General features: G+C 40.7%; 1 protein-coding gene across 3 annotated transcripts in view; it reads left to right on the forward strand.

Moving 5' to 3' along the window:
- Positions 1-58: 58 nt before the first annotated feature.
- ralgps2 (Ral GEF with PH domain and SH3 binding motif 2) overlaps positions 59-22,516 on the forward strand; it is a 64,841-nt gene continuing 42,383 nt past the window's right edge. For 2 of the 3 annotated variants that reach the window (XM_029499357.1, XM_029499358.1), the window contains exons 1-5: positions 59-177; positions 17,070-17,178; positions 19,500-19,626; positions 19,881-19,988; positions 20,756-20,806. In XM_029499357.1, the coding sequence (XP_029355217.1) occupies positions 17,165-17,178; positions 19,500-19,626; positions 19,881-19,988; positions 20,756-20,806 (300 nt within the window). In that variant the 5' untranslated portion in view covers positions 59-177; positions 17,070-17,164. Of the gene's footprint in view, positions 178-17,069; positions 17,179-19,495; positions 19,627-19,880; positions 19,989-20,755; positions 20,807-22,516 lie in introns of all 3 variants that reach the window. The other variant, XM_029499359.1, reaches the window with a different exon arrangement.

The raw sequence follows: 22,516 nt of genomic DNA on the forward strand, positions 1-22,516 counted from the left end.
CTGCTCCCTCGCTGGAAGCTCCGCCCGTCCGCCTCCTCAGCTCATTCAAAACAGAGGACAGCTGTTGAGAGGCGCATCATCTCGTCCTGAGCGTTAGCCTGAAAACTGTTAGCTGTCCTCCGATGTCCGCACTGGAATATCAGGACAGGGCTGGGAAGAAGACAACGGCGAGCCTTGGTGAGTTTGTGGACAATACGAGGCAAAGTTGGTTCTCGTTTGCGACATAATGTAGAAAACCCTTTGCCCAGCCGCCGACGTTAGAGAGCTAACGTAACGTTAAGCTCCACAAACGGTTTGGGTGTGTTTGTTTTTATGTGCGGGATGCTCCCTTATCAAAGTAAATCGGCATCCATCGAGCGGAGGGGTCGAGGGGGTGTGCAACCACGGGGACTAGTCCTGTTTTTCCCTTTCTTGTTGTGTGTGTGTGTGTGTGTGGGGGGGGGGGGGTTCCCAATATCTATTGCGGGATGTAGTTTGTTTTTAAAACAACATTTATATAATTCTCGCCCGCCCACGTGAAGATACACTAAGCACCGAGAAACAGCACGGAGGAGTTTGATGTCATGCGAGGAACAAACCGTGCGCTCCCTTAACAGCTAACGATTCAAGCTAGCAGGACTTCAGGGATGCTAATCTGCAAACCTGAGAAAACAGTGAGTCCAGTCACTGAGGTCGCATTTTGTGATATATGATTATTTTTTTTTAGTCTGACTTTGTTTAATGCAGACGCTGCACTGTTTGCTTCTGGTTGGAGACCGGGGACTTTGTGACCGACTACCCCCTTTTCTTTTTTGCTGTTAGCCCAGCAGAGCTGATTTAGCAGCCTTACCTACTGCAGGCGCTCAGCCCAGGACAGCTCATTGGCGGTGAGCCCCCTGCACAGTTGCCCTCCGGGGAGTGCTTTGGGTGTGGCGGGGGTTCACCCACAAACAATACCGACTGCTATCAGGGCCGATCTTGTCTCAGCCGGAGCAGATCTTGTCTGCAGAGTGGCCAAAAGATGAGTTTTGGAGACTGACGAGAAGCAGTTTCGATGGAAAACAATTTAAATGAGGGGAACTTTCATGAGCAAGAGAGGGACCTTCTGAAGTTCACTCTTTTAAATAAGACTTACACATCTATGAAGTTATTCTCCACAACTCTACCCATGTTATTTTGATACACTTTATGGATCATTCATATCAGATCAAATGAGTGATAGACTTCTATTTGCTGTAAATCTAAGCAATAGAGAAATGGAGAAAGATCTCAAATTAAGCTGTAGGAAGTATCTCTGTGAGAAGAAGCTTTGTTGAGCTTTTCTTATAAAATTAATCTGTAAATAGTCTGATGACAGGGGCCACAGCAGCATGTAAATTTGTTAACTAAATTCTGCGTTATCTCTAAATGCCCAGGCACTCATGAATGAACGGGCTGGTCCTGTTAGCTGTCAAAAGGAATTCATTGTGAGATCAATTCCTGCCCTCATTCACCATTAGTCTGCCTTTTTTCCTACACAAAGCCCAACTCTTTTTGAACCTCCCATTTCTTTTTCAATGTCCTATTTGACATTGCCGTTGCTCATCCCGCTCACCCCGTCATAGGGGGCTCTGAGGAATGTTCCATATCGATATTTAGTGTGGCTGTGTGGAACTGCTGTTCTCAACACTTAACATATGACCTGGAGGTTAGTGGTTCAGACTCATGACTGGCATGCCTTTACAGTGCTGCGATGCACTGTTATACAGAAAGCATCTGATTTGCCTTCAATAGTCTTCTTTGATAGTGAAATAGGTGCAAATATTTTTCATTTCATTAGTGTTCATGATTACAGTAATAGCATTTCAGTAAGTGTTGTTTTATTGGTTAGATATTACCGCAGTTGAGGTTTAGCCCAAAATAGGAGATGAAACCTAACCTTAATTCCTCGGTCGTCCATATACCAGAGAAGGAATCTATTTGGAATTCCTGTAGGTTTTTACTTCCTCTTGTTCAAGATGAACCAAGGAAAATGCTGGCCATTATAAATTAGCAGCTGTAGGACAGGGGTCAGTGGGTCTAAAGAGGACATCTGAAAGGTACCTAGGTAGTGTTAGTATTAGAGCTTAGATTGTAATCCAATAAAATATGGTTGATTCAGTCCTCCATCCATCCATCATTCAGATTTGCACAGTGGGTCTTAAGCAACACAATCCCCATCTGGATGCCTGGTTACAAACACTACATGGAATTATTGTTGTGAATTTTAATGTTTATTCTGCTCCTTTTTTTCTGATTGTGAACAAAAATATCATGTTGAGTTACTGTTGCTTGACTGAAAAGGGAAAAAATCTCATGTTGTATTTTGAGGGGAAAAAAAGGCTGATGAAATCTGCTTGAAGATAAAATTCCAGTTTTTCTATCTCTGAATTATTACATTTACTTGGATAAGATAAGCAATTCTTGAGAAAATGTCCCTCGGTACATCTACGTGCTACCTCTGCTGTCTGTGCCCGGCTAATCCAGGAGATGCCTCACGTACGTGGGCCCATCTGTTCAGTACTGTGGTGTAGCTGCTCTGTTCAAGTCCTACAAATGTGATTAGTTAGAGATTACATCTTTGTGTGTGTGAAATGAAACTCCCTTCTCAGATTCAGAGTGTGTGTTTGTAAGAGAAAGGGATAAAACACGGCAGGCTCTTGCGTCATCAGGTTCAGCCTCTGGTGTTTCTCAGGTTATGTTTGTCTGCTCTGCATTACATCATGTTCACGGCACGGTTTATGGAAAAAGTTCCTAGAAGCTGTTATCTTGTAGCCTCCTTCTGGGTCCTGTACATATTTTATTCCACAGAAAGCCGTTTCTCCATGACCTCCAAACAGTACTGTTGCTCTGTTGCCAGGGTAACTTTAGGCATCCGTCTGGCACATCCATACAGCACAGATGGAACTGCGAAGTCACACGTTGTCACATTCTACTTCTTATGCCATCGCAGTCCTGGCTCCATCTCCATCTATGTATTCATTTTCTGCATCTTGCTGTTGTCTCCACAAAGCTTTCTCTAATACTTCTTGGAGTAAAATAAAAGGACCATGCTCTTGACAGGCTGTTTTGAAACGCTGCTAATAATATTTCACTCAATGTGTGTTTGATAAAGACTTTTTATATATGAAGTGTTTCTAATGTTGCTGGCACTTCGCTGAAGTGGGTGTTGTAGATGTGAGCTTGAGGAGCACCTGACTAGCTGACAGTATCCATGGCTATGTGTGAGAAGGAGATAAAAGACAAGGTTAACGTGTGTCCTAGTGTTTACTGCTGAAATCTCAGTGGCCGGTATCACTTCACTACATAGACTGAGCGATGTGCCTCTTTTGTTGTGCACAGAAAGATAAAAGAGGAAGTGATGCAACACTGCCTCTTCTTATTGTTATGAGTGTCTTTGCCATGTGGTTCCTGCTTTGTTGTAATCACACTTGCAGGGGAAGTAGGCGCCACCAAGAGCAGTCCAACACAAACAATATTGCAACAGAGACAGAAAGGATGGTCCTTTGACTTTGACTGAATTTCTCTTGCATTCAAGGGCCCAAACTCTGCTTAGCCAGGGTTTTTCCTGGTGATCACCTTGTAATTTTTCTATGCAGGAAAACCTCTGTTAACACACACAGGAATGGTCTGAGCAGCAGCAGACAGCCTGGAGCTTTAATGACACTTTAACTTGAATTTAACCACTGATGACTGGCTCACTAACCCTTGAGGCCTGACCCCGTGGACAACTGCACAACACTGTCTCTCTTACTGCCCTTGCTTCTCTTTTTGTTTTTCTTTCATCTCAGTTTCTTTTTCCACTTTCCTTTCTTGTTTTGAGTAGAGCCTAATACTATTTTAATCTTGTCACAGCTGCTGAAGTTTCATTTTATCAAATTATTGTCAAATCTGTGAAAGCAGTAGCCTATCTCTCATGATGCATTTATATATATGTATATTCTCACCAATGTCAAGCCCCCAGCTCCAGCTTTGTCATCCTTTCTTCCTCTCATCTTCAAGCTTCATGGGTCTTTTTGGTCTTCTACCAATGTGCTACTTGATTTCAATATCATAATTATATTTCCTCAAAACCCTAACGATGTAAAATTCTTCAAACCTGTGAAAAGCATAATGCAGCTATTAAAACCATATTGGGCCTGCTTTTGGTATAGGACAGCTTTGAATTAGACAGATTAGTGACTCAAACTGTGTGTAGGGTAGATATCAAGCCTCACTTGTGCAACCATGACAGGAGTACAGGGCTGCGCTGAGCCATAACTGATCTCAAGCGGCAGATCTCTTCTGACCTTATCAGTCGTAATTGGTCTTTCATTGCAATCCACTCTGCAGGATAATTTCATTTGCTGTTGGTCCTTACTGCCTTAAACATGCAGCTGGAAACAGGATTTAATATGATTAATTATGCATAGAATGGCCGGTAGAAGTCCAACCAGACTATTACATAGGCAAAACAAAAATGGCTCTCGTTATTATATCTCTTTTCTGACTTATCTTATAATGCAGCTGTGTGTTAGCAGCCACTGTTATTGTTAGTTTATTTATTGCTTACGTGGGCTGTGTTATATTCCAGTGGTCCCTCTTCAGTTGGAGTTGTATCAACTGTGACCTGGTAGACATGACAGGAATTTCGAATAAAGGCTGTCGGTCTACCAAATGGCAGTAAAACCTGTTGGCTATATCAGGGCGACCAGGCCTCTACTATTTGAGGGAGTCTTTCTGCACTTCACATGCAGACTTAGCTCCTCTCCAACTGAAGCTTTCTGGCTGAATTCTACCATTAGCCTCCTCAGACTCTAAATAGAGCCTATGAAAGTGGAAACATGGCTGTCTACCCAAGCAGGTTGCAGTTGGTGCAGTTTTTCTTTTTTTAAACATAGGACAAAATGAGAATATCTCAGCTAACTGGTTTTGCTATAATTCCTGCTTGTCTATTATGCTGGATGGCTCTCTTGCGTGTCTTTTCATCTTTGTGTATTCATATACTTGCTTGTGTGGCAATGCTAAAATGTATGCACTTCAAAATAAACCTTCGCCCAGTTCCCCAACTGCTGCTAGCATAGGTTGCTGTGTCAAGATGTAGAGACTTGGGGTCATGAGATCAGGGGTCAAAGGGGAGTTCAGGGACATTTACAAGGGCCTAGCCATTAAGGCACGCAGAATGTCAGCTAGTGTGGGCCTACTCAGCCTGACACTTTCTGGCTGGTTCTCACCTACTTTTTCATGAAGCATTTTGTCCTGCATATTCTGAATACTCTCCCTAGAAGAAGTTTCATTTGAGGACAAAACGCGTAAAGGAAAATAAGGCAACAACAATCCATTTACTTGACAAAACAGTCAGTATCTTCAGGGTTTTACAACTTAGATTGTAGCCTAGTAAAAAATAAGAACATTCAAATAATTGATTTGAATATGACCACTCAAAATTACCTTAGAAGAAATTTAGATACTATAAGAAAGTCATGGTTTTCCATCACTGAAAAAAACATGGTGAATAAAGCATAACTTGTATAACCTGTTCTTGTGGGATTTGAGTAAAAAGAAGTGCTGGGGCTATTTTGGGTGGTGTCGTCCTACCGATACAGAGTGAAGACCCGGTCACAAGCCCTCCCACCGCCACTGGCAAAGCTGGACGTAAACAGACAGGTGCCGCACCCTTCCACTTCCCTTGCATATTGTCTTGATCCACCAGTCTGTATCAGGCTCTATGGTCTCTACATAGCCCCATCTATCTGCCAAAATCTCTGTCTTGTCTTGGGTTGGGAAGTAAACTAAGAGCTAGGCTTTGGCTGTGTCATGGAAGCTAGTGAACTTGGTTCTGAACCCTGGCAAAGGGATACAGACAAACATGTTTCTACCTTGCTCTAATCCTTTGATTCATCTTCAGTTTGTTTTCTTCTTCTCCCTTTTTCTTTTGTCTCTCTCTTTCACCCACATCAGACGTCAATGTCATAAAACACATCACACAGTGTGCTCTGCTCTAAGTACACTATGAATAGGAGGCTTTATTGTCACTACCTGCCTTGCTCTTAAACTCCCTTTTTGCTCTCCAGTGCTTTTATTATGAATGAAAGGTGATGATTAATTTCTCAAGCAGATGTGTGTCTCTGTGTCATCTTCAGGACTCCATTTAGATTCTTCTGGCTGAGGCAGCCTGTTTCCTGTCGCCTTTTGTCAGGTTTCCCACAGGTTGTGTCTTGACATGCAGAAAGAGACTTGCACTGACATGCTTTTTGTTTCATATTTTACATCCTCAACTGTCAAAATGTGTTTTTATTCATTTCATTCACGCCATTTTATGATGTACAAGCCATTGAGCACAATGAAAAAAGCATAAATGCCCACTGAAATCTTTACTTATTCTAGATGACACAGATGAGATTACCCCAAAATTTAGATGCACCCTTAATAACAAGAAAGGATGTTTTAATAGTCTTAAATGTACATTTCTAAACATTTGGCAAAAAAGTATTCTGCACTGTTTGATGAAAGTGTAACCGTGCACCCTTTTAACCATATGTGACTGTTTCAGCTTCCCTCACAATATGGCATACATGCAATTTTAATGCATTAAACATCCTCCAGTATTTATGAGTATTTAGATTCTGTGTGGGGCTAATTCAACATGCCCTTTCTGTAAAAAAATAAATCAATGGAAGGAAACTCCCTCAGAGATATGACTGTATTGTTTCAGCAACTGACATCATGACACGTACTCAGAAGGACTTGAACGACAGGCCATTTTCGATTCTGCTTTGTGTATGAATGGATAACCTGAACATTTCTCGGGCTTCCTTTTGTCTCGTAGTCAGAATTTGATAAAGCTGGGAGGGCTGGAAGGATTTGAATGACATTGGCGCTGGAAAGAATGTCTTTCCTATTTTTAGTCAATAGATTAATGTTTAGTAGGACATACATCCTGTCTGTACTTGTCCTCTGAGAGGTGAAATGAGGATCCAATCAGTAGTGTCTGTGGAAATGTGGTAATTTCTGTGTGTTTTTGTGTCTGTGTGTGTGCAGGCAGTGTAGCCCCTGGCCATGTTGCTCTGTGGGAGAGGAGTATCAGAAAAGGGGTGTGAGGGGCTCATTGAGGGAGAGAAGGGATGAGGGTGCGGGGGAGGGGAGCAGTGCAGGCATTGAAGAGATACAGCTGTTTCTCCGGTCTCAGCTGTTGCTCCTCTTCCATTTGATGCAGGCTCTTTCCCCCCTCCCTCTTGCTCAAACACATACACAAAAACACACACACTGGAAGAAGCACACAGCGTAACATTGTTCTGCCTTGTGAGAGAGACATGAAAAAAGCAATCTTTCATAGCTGCTATCAGATGGGAATAGTAAGTACTTGCCATATTCACTAGAGATGCAGCCATGGCCAAAATGGGCAAAACAAAACCGCCTAATTAAATTTTTCTTTGGAAGAGAAAAAAAAAGTTTCCCAGATCTAGATGGATTTAGCAGTGTCTTGTCTTGATATATCTTTATCTTACTGTTGACCTCTGAGTGTCTGAGTATCCATTTGACCTCTGACCTGGTGAACTCTCAGAGCAAACAACTGTGTGTGCGCAGTCCGTGCCTCATTTTGATCAGCTTTAGCAGTCAGTTTTGCCCTTATATGCTTTGATTGCACGGTTCTTCCCTTTGTCCATTTCCTAATTGGTTCTCTGTCTGTCTGTCCGTCTCAGTAGCACTCATGTTGTGTTTTCAGTTGTAATTGGCTGTTTAATCAGGCCCTGGAGACAGGGCAATGCCATGTTGGGGAAGTCATGCACGCAGCTCTGTGTGTGTGTCAGAGAGAGTGCATGTGCTAAGCTACATGGGGATGGTTATCTCTGTCTTGCTCAGTTAAGCAACTTCAAAGTGACTTGATTTATGGGTGAAAATAATCCGATTATCAAATATCCAAAAGTTAAATACAAAGCTCTGCTTTAATCTCCAACCCTCTCACTCTCACCAAATACTTGGCTCTTCACAGCACAGATTCACACACAGGATTTAGTAACAGTAACAATAGTTAGCATATTTAGCAGTGTGTTTGCTGTTAAAGACACCGCAGAGACTGTGTTGCAGCATTGGTTGGTACTCTTTTGGGTCAAATATCTGAGCCGAGTAGGCCAACCTAAAAGAGGACAGAAAAACCTGTTGGAGGAGGATGAGCTCATTGTTACAAAGATAGAAGGTGCCTGGTTGATTTTAGAGTTATATGTGGGAGAAGTATATCCTAGGAGGTTGTACAGTCACTGCTCTACTTACGAACGTTTGTTTTATGAACATTCAGAGCTGCAAGTCAAAGTTATGTTCGGAACGATCCTCTTGCTGACCGTGAGCTCCGTGAATTTTGTTCTACTTGGCTTTTCTTTCTAGTACGAATTTTGCTGCTACTTGCACCACAGCCAACACAAACCTCAGCATCACAGTTCTTTGTACCTGCGTTAGCGCTAAGACTTGCTCTGTTATGAACAAATTACTGAAGAAAAATTCAAGATACGACCGGCCATTCCTCAATTTTCTTTACTCTCCCACGACCCCATAAAACTGCCTCTTAAAATATTGTATTTCAGACTAACAGATCACCTTTTATGCAGTGTTCATTGGTATACAAACAACTCACTATAGAACAAGTAACCAAATAAACAGTGCAAAATACATGAATGAATCGGGGCAGCATGGTGGAACAGTGGTTAGGGGGAGCCCCTGTCTTTGACAATAAGTCAGCTGGAATTGGCTCAAACCCTGACTGACATAATAAGCGGTAAGTGGTATAGGTAATGGATATAATGCATATATATATGCATATTATGCATATAACTCAATTAATGGTGTTGTGAAATTATAGATTCAACATTAAGCACTTTGGGATTTTATTTGACAAGGCCCACAAGTAACGAGCTTCCTACAAGATGGCTAGAATCAAAATGGACGGTCTGTTCACAACTGAGTATTTTCTTGATTTAACTGAACCATTTCGCTGTAATGATACAGAAATTGTCACTCCTAAAAATAAGCTATTTTTGTACTGATACTGTTTGTGTGTGTGTGTGTTTGTTGTTAAACAAATGTGCAAAGCAACTGTGTTTCAAGTTGCAGCAAGCTGCATTTCGTAAGTCTGTGTTTCACAAAAAAGCTCAGAGGGCCAAAACCCAATCCAGGAAAATGCCATGCTTTGGTCTTTGTGGTACTAACAGAGTGAGGGTGAGCGAACCATATTTTGATGGGTGAGCAGAGATGCCTTCCCTTAAAAAAAAAAAAAAAAGTCACATTGTTGTGCAGTGCCTTGAATTCAGAAAGAGGGCTTATGTGTCCCTGATGAAGCCATAGAGACAAGAGACATTCACATTTGTCACACACATTATCTGACATATTAAAACTGTAGCTTATATGCAAAAGACATTAGCTCAAACTTTTTCTTAAAGTTTGACTTTAATAATGTGTGCGCTGAACAGTACACCAAAGAAATTATGCATGTTATCATTTGAGAGGAATGTGAATCAGCTGACCTGCACTTCACAATGTTTACAATGGTCATCCAGCAAGCAAAAACACACAGCTGTGTGGAAATCAAAGAAGTTGAAAGTTTGGGTGTCCGTAGAATGGAAAATATGATGTGTGGATTGAGAAGACTACAGCACCTGGGATAGAAGTTTAATTAATGTGAGTTTGCATACCAATTTCCAACCTAGGTTAAAACCCGCCCATGTTTTTGTGTCTTTCACCACAATAAGACCTGAAAACCGTTTTATAATCGTTCTTTTTCTATAAGCAGCTACAGGAAGTGTTGCCCTTGCATTAGCAGAATGGTGATGTCACTTATTTTCTGTGGTTTCATTACACCACAGGCGACAGACTAGTTTTGTGTTTTTCGCTAAACTTGTTTGCGTGTTAGAGAAACAATTGTCTGAGTCCTTAGGTCGTATGTCCTTTGAGAAAAGTCAGGACCCAGGACTAATCTTCTGTGACCAAAACTTCAGATAATGTATTTTCAGTGCTGGCTCTAAGCAGTGTGGACAGGAAACAGATTTAGGAAACACAAACTGAGACCTCATGAGTTTTACAAGATTAATTACTGTAAAATGGTTTTAGTTACCTAACCATGCTGAGATATAACAGTCCCGTGAACTGTGATGGGTCTGCACAGACCGTAATTATTCAAGTTAAAGTTTAGGGGAGTTTTGTGACTGAATGCAGTTCCTATAGCCACCAATCATTTATGCTGCTTTCACCAAAAGTATTATTTTTTTGTAGGTTGTAATGATTCAACAAAACAGACATTTTAGACACCAGTCAGCCCCCACTAAACCTATACTGCACAAAATAATTGAATTGAGCAACTAAACAGTTTTGAAACTATTGAGGGCTGAAAATTTTCAGTTCTTACCAAATTTAGATAGCTGACGACTAAATTTACTAATGCCATCAACGTCAGAGTGCCAATAAACATGCATACCACTATCCTAAAAACGCCTAACAGGACTGAGTTTGTAAAGAGACCAAGCTTAGAAATAAAACAAAGTAAAACCTGTGGTGTAATGTCTACTGTCATTTTTCTTTCCTGTTAAAAGCAATTTAATGAAATTGGTGTAGAAAAGACAGGACTGTAGAATGTCTGTCTAGTTGTTTATGTCAGTGCCACATGTTTACTATGAAGGTGAAAGATCTTGGAATTTTTGAAAAACAAGTGTTGGGTCATTTGAATAGATTTAGTAAATTAAGTAAAACCAGCTAAGTAGTGCTACATAGTTTGAGTGGTATAATCACGTGATGTGTACAGATCGGCTCACACGCATTTACACACAGAATTTCTGCTCATATCTGTAACATCTTGATGTTTTTCCTCATATCTGACATGCATCATCACTTGCAGTCTGAGTGAATGTTTCCTTGGTCTAATAAGGAGCTTTAATGTTGGGGTTTTGACTTGTGCCAATCCTCAGAGACTCATAGAGGAAGACATAGAGATCATATCAGTTTCCTCTAAACAGTAGAGCTCTGACTGACTGCTCTATTGTCCTGTATTGTTGCCCAGTCCTTTCCTTGTTAATGGCCTGTGCAGGGAATGACCACAGACATCAGTGCTGCTGCCAGCTCAACACTTCCTCCGCTTCCTCCCCCCGCCCGCCCAGTAATCTGTCACCATGCTTAGGACCCTCAGGCCTCAGCAGCAGAGTTGAACTTGGGCTGGGCTGCCTGCCCTGCTTCCATTTGGACCACAAATCAGGTTGAAGCTGGCACACGCGCACAAAAATAGACATACGCACAAACTGTAAGCCCGTGCCCTTCCCACACGTGACAGCCTGCTGCTCTGGAGCCTGGCAACATGCTGCTACTCCCAAGCTTGGCACTGTAACCTTCCTTCAGTTCATGATGGATAACCAGATACTGTTATCAGGGACTTTTTTTTTTTTTTTTTTTTTTACAGTATTTTTTTCATTTCAAAGGCAGCCTGAGGCCAGGGAATGGCTACAGGAAGGTGTTGACTATAGGTCTGGTTCTGTAGAAGTAATGCATTCAAAGGGTGTCTGTGTCACTGGGGGATGTGCGGAGAGGAAAGACAGAAGCAGGGACAGGCCTGAACAGCCTGTCTGTAAAGCCTGAGCTCTAATTATCAACTGAGAGAGCGGGAGGGAGGGAGAGAGAAAGGCAAGTGTATCTATAAAAAGCATAATCGCACCCCACGGTGCAAGCTGCTGCTACGACATTCATTTAGAACAAGTGGAATTTCACAGACAGATCTACTAAACTAGGGCCAGGTATCCGAGTGTCCGAACAATTTATCTACTTAACAATACACAAAAGACCTAATGGATGTTATCATTTTAGAAGAATAACAGTCTGCTTACTGTCCTTGACCACAATGGTCATGCAGCTGACAGGCCCTGTGACACTTTTTTGTTGTTTTTGAAAATAAAGCTTTCTTTGTATATGAAGACTAATCCCTCAAGTGTGGCAGTTTACAGCCAACCTCTTGGCAGTTTCAATGCTTAAGTCAACACCTTAATATATTGAAGCAGTCTTCCTAACCGAGAAAGTCAAAATATCTACGTAGAAAACCAAGATAGTTATAGTGGAAAGAATCAAATAAATTCTGTGCAGGATATCCATTGCTCATATCAGCAGATATTATAGATAAAATAAGATAAAATAAATATATTTAGTGTTGCTGATGGGCAGCACGGCAGCATAGTGGTTAGCGCTGTCGCCCCACAATAAGAAGGTCGCGGGTTCCTCCGGGTACTCTGGTTTCCTCCCACCGTCCAAAGACATGCATGTATAGGTTAACTGGAGACTCTAAATTGACCGTAGGTGTGAATGCGAGCGTGAGTGGTTGTTTGTCTGTCACATTGCCTGATGTGGGCTGGGATCGGCTCCAGCAGACCTGCGACCCGGATACGGATAAAAACGGATGAAGATGAGGGAGTGAGTGAGTGTTGCTGATATAGAAGAAAAGGAAAAACAAAGTGTTGACCCAGTGTTCATTTTAAAGTATGGATTGAATTGTCCTTTTGGATACCCACAGTGCCAGCATGCACCAAAACGATCACCTAGTCATTATGATAACTTTTGAAATAATGGACCATAATAGCAGTTAGTTGGTGTGGATTAAACCAAGACATAAAACGAGCAGAGTTTCGTGTGGGATTAAATGCCAAGGAATAAAAATGGGTTTTAAAAACAGACATTGAGGGGTCTGTTTGTCTGGTGTGCAAAGGTAGCTTGTTCCATAGTTTGTGTACAGCATCAGAAAAAGCTCTGTCCCCTCGGAGCTTCTGTTTAGACCTCAGTACCCCCAGGCCCATCGGAACTGAACTGAGACACCAAGCAGGAGTGTAGAGATGAATAAATTAAGAGAAGTAAGGTGAGGCGAGACCATTTAAAGATTTAAAAACATAAAAGAATCTTAAAATGATCTCCAAAATGCAAAGGCAGCCAGCGGAGGGAGGATGAGAGCTATGTGCTCCCTCTTACATGCTCCATTTAAGAGGCGAGCAACTGCATTTTGCACCGACTGGAGACGTGTGAGGGAGGACTGGCTGACTCCTAAATAAAGTACATTGCAGTAATCCAGCGATGATGTGATGAAGACGTGGATTACTAATTCAAAGTTGTGCAAGGATGGGCTTCACCTTTGCCAGCTGCCTGAGGTGGAAAAAGCTGAACTTGACACCAATTTGCCAGTTAAATTTAAAATCGCTGTCCATTTTAAAATCCTAGTTTGAGACTGTTGAATTCACATAATCTGCCTAGGTGCCCGAGTAAACAGGAGGGGGTTCAGAAGAACCATCTCTTGTTTTCTTTTCATTGAAATTTAAAAAGCCTCCTCTCCATGTCTTCAAGACATGACAGAAGTGCGATGATGGAGAGAAGATTTTTCTTTTTCAGTGGCATATATATCTGACTGTCGTCAGCATACCAATGGAAAGTCTCAGTTGGCTCAGGGGCAGCCCAGAGAAAGTCTTTCATAGTGTCACTGAGGCTATTTATTTTGTTTTTTCTGGGAAATGGCACCATTACATGCACTAGCCTCATTCACTTAGCAACATAGACTCCAAGATATATTTGCTAACAATGAGATTCCTCATAATTATGAACCTGTTTTGTGTGGGAAGATAAAAACCATGATCGACTGCTATTCAAAATGTCAGTAAATAGCATGCACAGCTTCTTGTGTTTGCTGTTTATAGAAGTTTAATGTTTGATGCTATCCTAGCTACGCTTTCTCTCTTTACCACACATTCAGGTCTAAACTGTCAAGATCAGCCGTCTCTGTCCACTAACTGTCCTTCTTAAGCATCTGAGCATCAGCGGCATGTTAAGTGATGGTGTGAAGGGGCAGGCAGTCATGTTCCCTCAACAACAACGCACAGATGCACATGCCATTGTCCCTACACAGGCTGTGCCACCAATCTCTGCTTGAACAACCAAACTGCTGAAAGCACTCAATATTGAACTGCTGTGACATGCAGCCACATGCTGTGTAACTGTATGTATGTGCAGGTCATTAGGAAGTGTGTGTGATCAGCCTAGCCGCTCTCATCTCCCGATCGATGGTGTTCTCTTGACTAGACCCCAGGGAAAGCGAGAACCTGAATGTTGCATTTGCTGGCATAGCATTACTGTAACAGCAAAGACCAGCTCTCTAGTGATAAACAGGCTCCACTTAACATGTAACTAAAAGTAATGTTAATATTCTTCTTTTTGTTCCTGTTTACCAGAAGTAAAGGTGAAATGGGGGCTGCAATTTATATTTTGAAATCTCAATCCTTCTTTGAAATATTGTAAATATAATATGTCTCCCCATATTCTAACAATAAGATTTGCTCTCATAGTGGAAACAACATTTGTCTGAAAGATAACATTTTGGTTTTATAGGCCTACAACTCCAGACAGGATGAATGCTCTTAGCGTGTATACTAAAGAGAAGAAGAGGACACAGCCTAACAGGCTGTCACATCCCTCACTTCTCAGCTCAACACACTGACCCACTTTGGCTCCCTGACTTTGGTGCATCTGCAACATGCTTTTTAAATGCATCAAGTCGCGTTACTGCCAGACAGTGCAGCAAGCATATGTGAGTGCCGTGTAACGTTGTACAGATGTAAGGATACTGAGTTTTATCAGAAAGCACATTGGAGCAAAAGAAGACATTTATATTCTTCTTAGTCGTTTTACTGCCATAAAAAGGCCAGGGCTCTCTTCTCTGTTCAGCCTTATAAGGTCTATGAGTTGTGCCGTCAGCAGGACGATATTTGTTGTGCTTTCACAGAAACCTTTGAGCAGATTGAGAAGCAAGCCTGGCAGGGCTGCTAGGTGTCAAAGAGAGGCCTGCAGAGCTGCAGACAGGGACTGGTAGATTTTGCCAAAGTCACACAAAGCTCTGTTAATACTGAACACTACAGAAATCTCACATCTGATGCTTTATTCACAGTCTCACAGCGTGTGACCTTTCCCTAATCATACAAGTACAGTTCTGTTAAGGGACACACAAACCTCTATCATACACACACGCTCATCACACTAATCCTTTATCCTTCCTTCTGTGTGCCTATGGTAGCTTGTGCTTCATGTTGCGACAGACATGGAGCAGTGAGTAAACATGTAAAGACTTACAGTGTAGTATTGACACAGCAACAGCAAATTTTCATTTTGGAAAATGCTGCCATCAAATGTTTTGCTTAGAAAGGACTAAGGCTTCACAAAAGAAACCAAAGCAGAAAATATCTCCATTGCCACAACTATTCCCATGCGATGCATGTGTTTAGTTTTATTTTAATGATTGTAAAATTTCCCTATTGCTCGTCAATCCAAACGGACTTTGACTTGAAGACGGACAGGTGCTGTAAAATGAGTTTGCAGTGAAGATGTGAAGGACAGGAGATGCGCAACATCAGAACAACTTGCCAATTGGAGGTGTTGAGGTCCTGTTTTCAGGGTCACTGGAGACAGGAATGTAAAGGGTCAGTGCAGGATGTGGAATGTGTTGTCATGCACAAATATGCAGGCATGTGCACGACAACACACAGAAGCACTTGCTTGTGTGCATTGTGCCCTTTAGTAATGAGGCCTGCTAGGCTGCCAGCACCTTTTGTGTTTGAACTACAGCATGTGAATGTCAAAAAGCAGGAAATGTGAAAAGAGGTTGGGATAGGCAGCTAATTCAGCAGCACCTGCTATGCTGTGAAGTGACGCATCTTCCACTACAAACCCCAGCATGGCTCTTTCCAGGCCCTGTCACTCTTCTGTTATTCTTTGCTTCTTCCTGTAATCCCTGTCATGGTGTCCTGAGGTATTATCCAATAGAAATTAAAGTATATTTTGCTCGCTCCAACGAATTACAAGTTACATACATAAAGTTTATCGCTATATACATAATATTCCTTTGACTGAACTGCCCCTTGACTTGGACCCCAGGAAGCAGAGTATGATGATGACTCAACTGTGTGGAAATATGTCACCAAACATAAATCAACTCAGAAGAAAGATTGGTTATTCCTTTTTTCCCAGCACAAAAGCGGGTTGCTCATCAGGCCTGTTTTGAAGCTGTACTGAAACAGAGAAAGTGTTTCCTGTTTACATGTGATCTTTAAATGTGTGTAATACAACCTATGTTTACTTTGGTTTGTGGAAATCTTAATCTGTTGTTTGCTCTGCTGGTGATCTTTGTACCTCTATCCAGCGTGATAACAACTTAGAGGGGATGAGAAGAACATCTTAGTCCCAATGTGATGGCCAAAGGCCAACGACTGTCTGTCAGCATGCAACATTTGTACATGGCCTCTCAGGGTCCCACACAGTGCAACACACTGACTTTATCTCAAAGAGCAGTGTGACACCTACTGGTTAATGTTGGTCATGTTTGAAGTGTGGAGGCACAGAGGAAGATCAGAATTAGGCATGTCCCATTAAGCTGGTGCAAAGGGGCATGAGTGATTTGGATCCTCCAACAAATGAATAAATATGCCACACCGTTTTCTTCAGCACATTTCTGCCAACACATTTTATTTTTTTTAAAACCAATAAAGTAGTGGCGTAAATCCAAAGTTTTAAAGTTACGAGTATTATTTTCCATTTGAGAGCGATTTTCCAGAAATCAGATCCATATATCAACTAGACACATGGGATAATACTGAGTGCCCATCCAGTATTAGCACTCACCTTTTTACAAACTTAAAATCTTTGGATTGCTTGGCTCTGCAATCATTTTAACTCAGGTAGCATTTCCAAGGAACTCTGTTTTGACTTGGCAGCTCTGAATGACTAAATGTAAATCAGAGAAGAGACAAATATATTCACAATAGAAAACAACATTGTGATCATATACTCAGGAAATCAGACTGTATCATACAATTATAAGTATTGTTTGTTTGGGTTTTTTATATATATACACACACACACACCTGATGGTAGTGCTCATTAGCATCCATTGCAATATCTGGTTGTTTTTAAGGACCTATCAGACCAGCCATTGGATTTTTCATTTTTTTTTTGTGTGTGTTTTTGATTGTGTTAGTGATGGCTGCGTGCGATCTCCCAGTGTTCAGAAGAATCATGCTGCTTCTTGTTCTTTCATTTTCAAACAGACAACAGAAGCCAACCTCACAGACAAAGGGGACTCGATAAACAAAGGCAGCAAAACAGAACGACAGGTTAACCTCACTTGCAGCACTATGCCCGTATGACCTACAGCCAGTAAGTATGGCTTTAATTATTTATTTTTCAAGGTGTGGTGACAACAGAGCATCTGTATGGCTGCAAAGTTTTTTAAGTCTATTTGCATACAATTATAGTTGGCCACATCACAGTTATAGGAGCAGACATGACTGTACATCACTTATTGCTCTCGGCACACAGGAGTGTAGAGGGAGTCCAGCAATTTCAAAAAGCAAAGTGTTTCAGTCTTGGTGATGCGTGGAGTCTTCATATTTTTTTCATAAGATTAAACTTGCATGTTTTATGTTTACATTTATTACAGCTAGAGCAGTAAATATCAATTATTTTTTTGTAATTGAGCATTTTATTGATTAATTGAATAATTTAATTAATTATTTTGCTTTATTCAGAACAATGGTAAAAATTAGGAAAGGGACATAAAAATCATGTTTCTAAAATTGATCACTTAATTGTTGCCTAAATTAAGTTTTAATTAAAGAAAAATTACTTTGATAATTTTTTGTAATCAAATTATTTTATTTGCCTGGACAATAATTACAGCATTTGCACTATGAACAAAATTTCAAAATGCTGTGTTGTTTTTTTTTTTTTTTTGTCAATTGTCCAGGGCCCCTTATGACAAAAAGAAGTGTGCACGTAGCGGGTATTAGACCAGGAAGTATAGTAATTACAGATGTATGACTTTATAAACAGGAGACAGACTTTGACTTGTAAACACAGACTGGCTTTTGCTTCCAGTGCAATTATACTCCACTGTCAAACAATGTGACGGATGTTGACATGATGTAGAGTTGTTTGTTCTTGGCTGAGCTGAATGGAACCGTAGAAGGCAGTTAATGGTTCTTAAAGTACAGGCCATATTGGCTTGAGCCTTGAACCTGCCAGAAAGAGACAAAAATACACACACACACACACACACACACACACACACACACACACACACAAGTCCGCATTGTCAAATACACAGGAGATGCCTTTGCAGCTCTCAGTATTCTAAACGAATCCTTATTTTTTTTTATTGCAGTCTCTGTGTTTTTTTGGCAAAGAATACTCCCTGGGGTGTCTCAGCTCTGAGTGAACATGGGAATGCTGTGAAATATTAAAATATCACCCTGAAAAGAAATCATTCAGAGTTGAGATTTCAGTCTGTCTGTACAAGTAGTAGAAATGAGCCTCTAATCAAAGGTGCATGATTGAAAAGATCATGAAGCATCAAGAATAATCATCATGTCTCTCTATATAGTTATGTGTAGTTTTATGTACCAGATAATTAAACAGATATGTGGGAATGCAGAGTTTATTTTATTATTTGCCATAGCTGATATTTTGTTAGTGGTATCAGTGATACTGGATGTATTGTACTTCATTATCAGAGCTGGCAACCACCAGAAAAATTATGAGAATTAATTAAATTATTGAAGTAATTTATCAAGGGAGCAAACACATTTTCTGTATAAAGCTTGTAATTCCTTTTTGTGTTTTTACATTTAATGCCATAAACTGTGTTGTGCATTTGCTGTTCACATTTACAGATTTTCATGGATCGCTCAATAGCTTTATTACTGGGAATACCTTATTATATCAATATATATTGTTAGCAAAAAAAAAATCATATTTTCATCATCCTTGCATTATGCCCACGTGCAATCAACACATGCAAGTTATTGCACATTGCAAATTTTACTTCAAACTGGCCTAGTATTTATCAGGGGCAGTATATTAGACCTCAGATACTCTGCGTCATCAAATCCACTTAATTAAACACTTGCTACTCACATTTGAGAAAAACAAAACTCATGTGAATAAACTTATAGCTGACAATTTCAGCAGCTGTTTTGTGTTTGTGTGTCTGTTGAAACCGTTGAAATCCAGAGTGTCTGCAGAGTAACAGGATGTGCTTAATATGCTGTGCTTGCCACTTGGCAAAAGAAAAATCCTATAACTTCCTTCCTGTGTTCAGTTTATGAGTTCATTCTAGAGAGTCAATGGTTGGCAGCAGGTCATACTCTGGTGTTGGGTGTAAGCAGGTTAGTGTTCCTTCTGTCTTGTGTCATACATGACATGTGTCTATATGGCATGCACAGGCCTGCTGGGACAAAAACCGAACCTGCCATCCCTATGCCCACCACCTCAAGTTCAACTACAGATACATTTTTGAGGATGATATAAGCTGGGTGATGAGTGGAGTGCAGATTAGAGAGTAAACCAGTGAAATAATAAATGTACTTAATTTAGCCAGTAGGTGGCACTGTTGGTTCAAGATGATTATTGCAGTCAACAAGAGGTGCAAAATTTACCCACTCTCTGTTTTGTTTGTGTGTGTGTGTGTGTCCAGAAAGGCAGGTGGATGTTGCTGCAGCTGAGGATGATGAATGGTCTGCTGCGCTAGAGCTAGATGGTGTGGGAATGATGGACCTCCCTAATGGCCAATCAACTGTCACAACCACTGCTGCAACAGTCTCTGAGGTGATGCCAAGCCCAGTTATCCATCCACTCTGTTGAAAGAAGCTAGTCAAAGGCAGAACTTTGAGTCCATTCTGCCAAGTGTCTGATTTTAATGTATGCTTATAAGGATCCAGTACTTATTTAGTTCTGTTGCAGCACCACATTATTTACTTGAGTCTCATAAATTTTAACAGCACAGCCATCACTTTTGTTTACCTGACAACTTTCTAATGCCAGTGTCTGTGTCTATGCGTTTATGTGTTTTTGTACTCCAGAGGAGCAGCAGCTCAGAATCTCTCAGCGATAAGGGTTCTTCAGAGTTGAAGAAGAGTTTTGATGCTGTTGTGTTTGATGTGCTCAAGGTCACTCCTGAAGAATATGCAGTAAGTGAAATATCTGTGTTTTTGTATTTGTGACTGTCTTTGTATAGGTACATTGCATGTGTAAGTATTTTAGGAAATTTTAAGTTCGCTCAGTGATATGCTGACTTCAGACATTATGGGGGATGTGTTGAAAGATGAGGAAATGGGGTCAGAGTTTGGATCAGTAATAATTGATGTTGCTTGGCAATGCCAAGGCAGCACTGATAGGTTTCCCCTGGCTGCATTTGCTAAAATGTTCCACAGCAACAGCACAACAGGAATCATATAGCTGCTGAATTATTCTTATAATGTGAGGAGTGTTGTGTTGCTGAGCTTATTCCCAAAATACAAACAGAACAACAATTCAAATAGCATCAATTTCCTCTTCATGTCCATAAACTGATTTGAATGCTTTTAATAGTCCCATGTTGTACTCTGTTCAACCACAAGACAGCACTCTTGTGACATGAAATTTAAACTGAGAGGCCTGTTTCAATTTCATGCCACATCTTCCGTGATTAATCAAGAAGTTGTTAAAAGCTGTTGTTAGTCAAAATGAGAATGCCTGGAATGATGAGTTGTATGCTGTCTCACTCATTTGCCTGAAATCACAAAGCCTGTCTTGTTAAAGCGTAATTTTAATTGTTGAACTGTTATTTTAATGACCATGGATTTGACAGTTTATGAATTGTGTGTTAATTGGCCATTTGGGTTTTGAGGAGATGCAATCTTGTCACTGTGATGTAGTATTGACGTAAATCTATGCTGTTGTGTTTCACCTCCTCCAGGGCCAGATTACGCTCATGGATGCTCCTGTGTTCAAAGCCATCCAGCCAGAGGTGAGCTAACACCAAATCCTTAGAGAAAAGAGAAAACAGATAACCTCTTAGCAGCTTCTGAAATTTAATATGAGAAGCCAAGAAGTCACCTAAATTTTTTTAGATTTAAACCCTTTCTTTTAATTGGATTGTGAAATAAAAGGATTTCATTCATTAAAAAAAACTGAACTACATTAAAAAGAATATATATAAGTACATATCTATACATTTAAGTTTTGACTTTATCCATTTGTCTCTTTGTTCCTCCATCCTACTTAATTTTTCTGCTTACAGTCACAGTGTGCATTAGTTATCTCAGCAGCAACTGTGATCAGACTGATCACAGCAGAAAAAGGGTATTTGTACTTTACCAAGTCCTGCACTTGTTGTCTGTCACCTCAGTTTTTTCTGGTCTTTAAGTTTGTCCAGTGCCTTTATAAAAGTGGGACAAAGACCACATCCCAGTATGATTTTCTATAGTCTGACTGCTGCTAGTGCTCATGTGCAGTAATAGTCTTCTTCTCAGCAAACGTTTTGAAAAAGCTTGTTGTGTCTGAGCAATGGCAAAAAATTTAAATTCCAAAGTAGGTTCTATCAGGGAGTGTCCTTTGAGTACTGCCATTTCTAAAAGCAGAGGGAATTCAGTGATAACTTATGGACTCCAACCCCATTGTCTTAACTCCACTGGCTACTGAGGGTTTTTATTAATGTAAAGCTGCTCCCATATTCTGTCCAGTTTGGTAGAACGACTTGCAAAACTCAGATTTACAAGCCTATAACATTGTGTCCTTCTATAGAAAAATAATGGTTCGGGGTTAATATTTAAAGGTCAGATCAGTAGGGTTATGGTTTCACTTCAGCCACATGTCCCATGCTGGAGGGACTATAAACTCTTACTCGGCTGAAATAAAGGAAGAGAGCGTACAGGGAGAGTGGCCCAGCAGCATCCTGGCAGAGAGTGCACTAGTGAGGCTTTTCTTGCTCTTACTGTGCTTTTCTCTCACAACGCTAAAAGGTTCAGCTATGACTGAACTGAACCCAATGAGAGTTTCCACTGCTGTCTGTTTGTGTGTGTGTGTGTGTGTGTGTGTGTGTGTGTGTGTGTGTGTGTGTGTGTGTGTGTGTGTGTGTGTGTGTGTGTGTGTGTGTGTGTGTGTGTGTGTGTGTGTGTGTGTGTGTGTGTGTGCGCGCGCGTGCGTGCGCTTGCCTGCTCTTTCAATCCATTCAGTGCCTGATTCGGAAAATATTAAATAACATGAGTTGTGCAATAGTGTTTTTACTGACATGCAGCCCTTTCTTGCCTTAAATGCAGTTACTGTATGCTAAAATCTGTACAATCTTGGAAACTAAATCAGGGCTTATTGTGAATGGATGACATTCATGAACATAACTGGGGTTAAAAGTCACATTAATATGGAACAAATATTTTAATTTTTGCAACACATTTTTTTTCAAGACATCAAAGACAGTGGAGAAAAGGCAGTGTGATAGTTTCCATTATATGGTGTTTTGTAATTCTCATTTATTAAACTAACGTCGGGACTCGACCTTTCATTGGATATATCTCCAGTCGAGTCTCTTGCATTACACCAACATGTCCAGATGTTCTTCAGCGGGTTTCAAGTTGACATATTTTGCCTTTTTGCATAATAACAAATAAGACACGAATCACATTTTCCACCAGATTTACTCCAAGTGTTTCTGATTTGCGGTCACAGTGACCCAAAATGA

This window comes from Echeneis naucrates, chromosome 4 (assembly GCF_900963305.1).
Source record: "Echeneis naucrates chromosome 4, fEcheNa1.1, whole genome shotgun sequence".
NCBI classification, from domain to species: Eukaryota; Metazoa; Chordata; class Actinopteri; order Carangiformes; family Echeneidae; genus Echeneis; species Echeneis naucrates.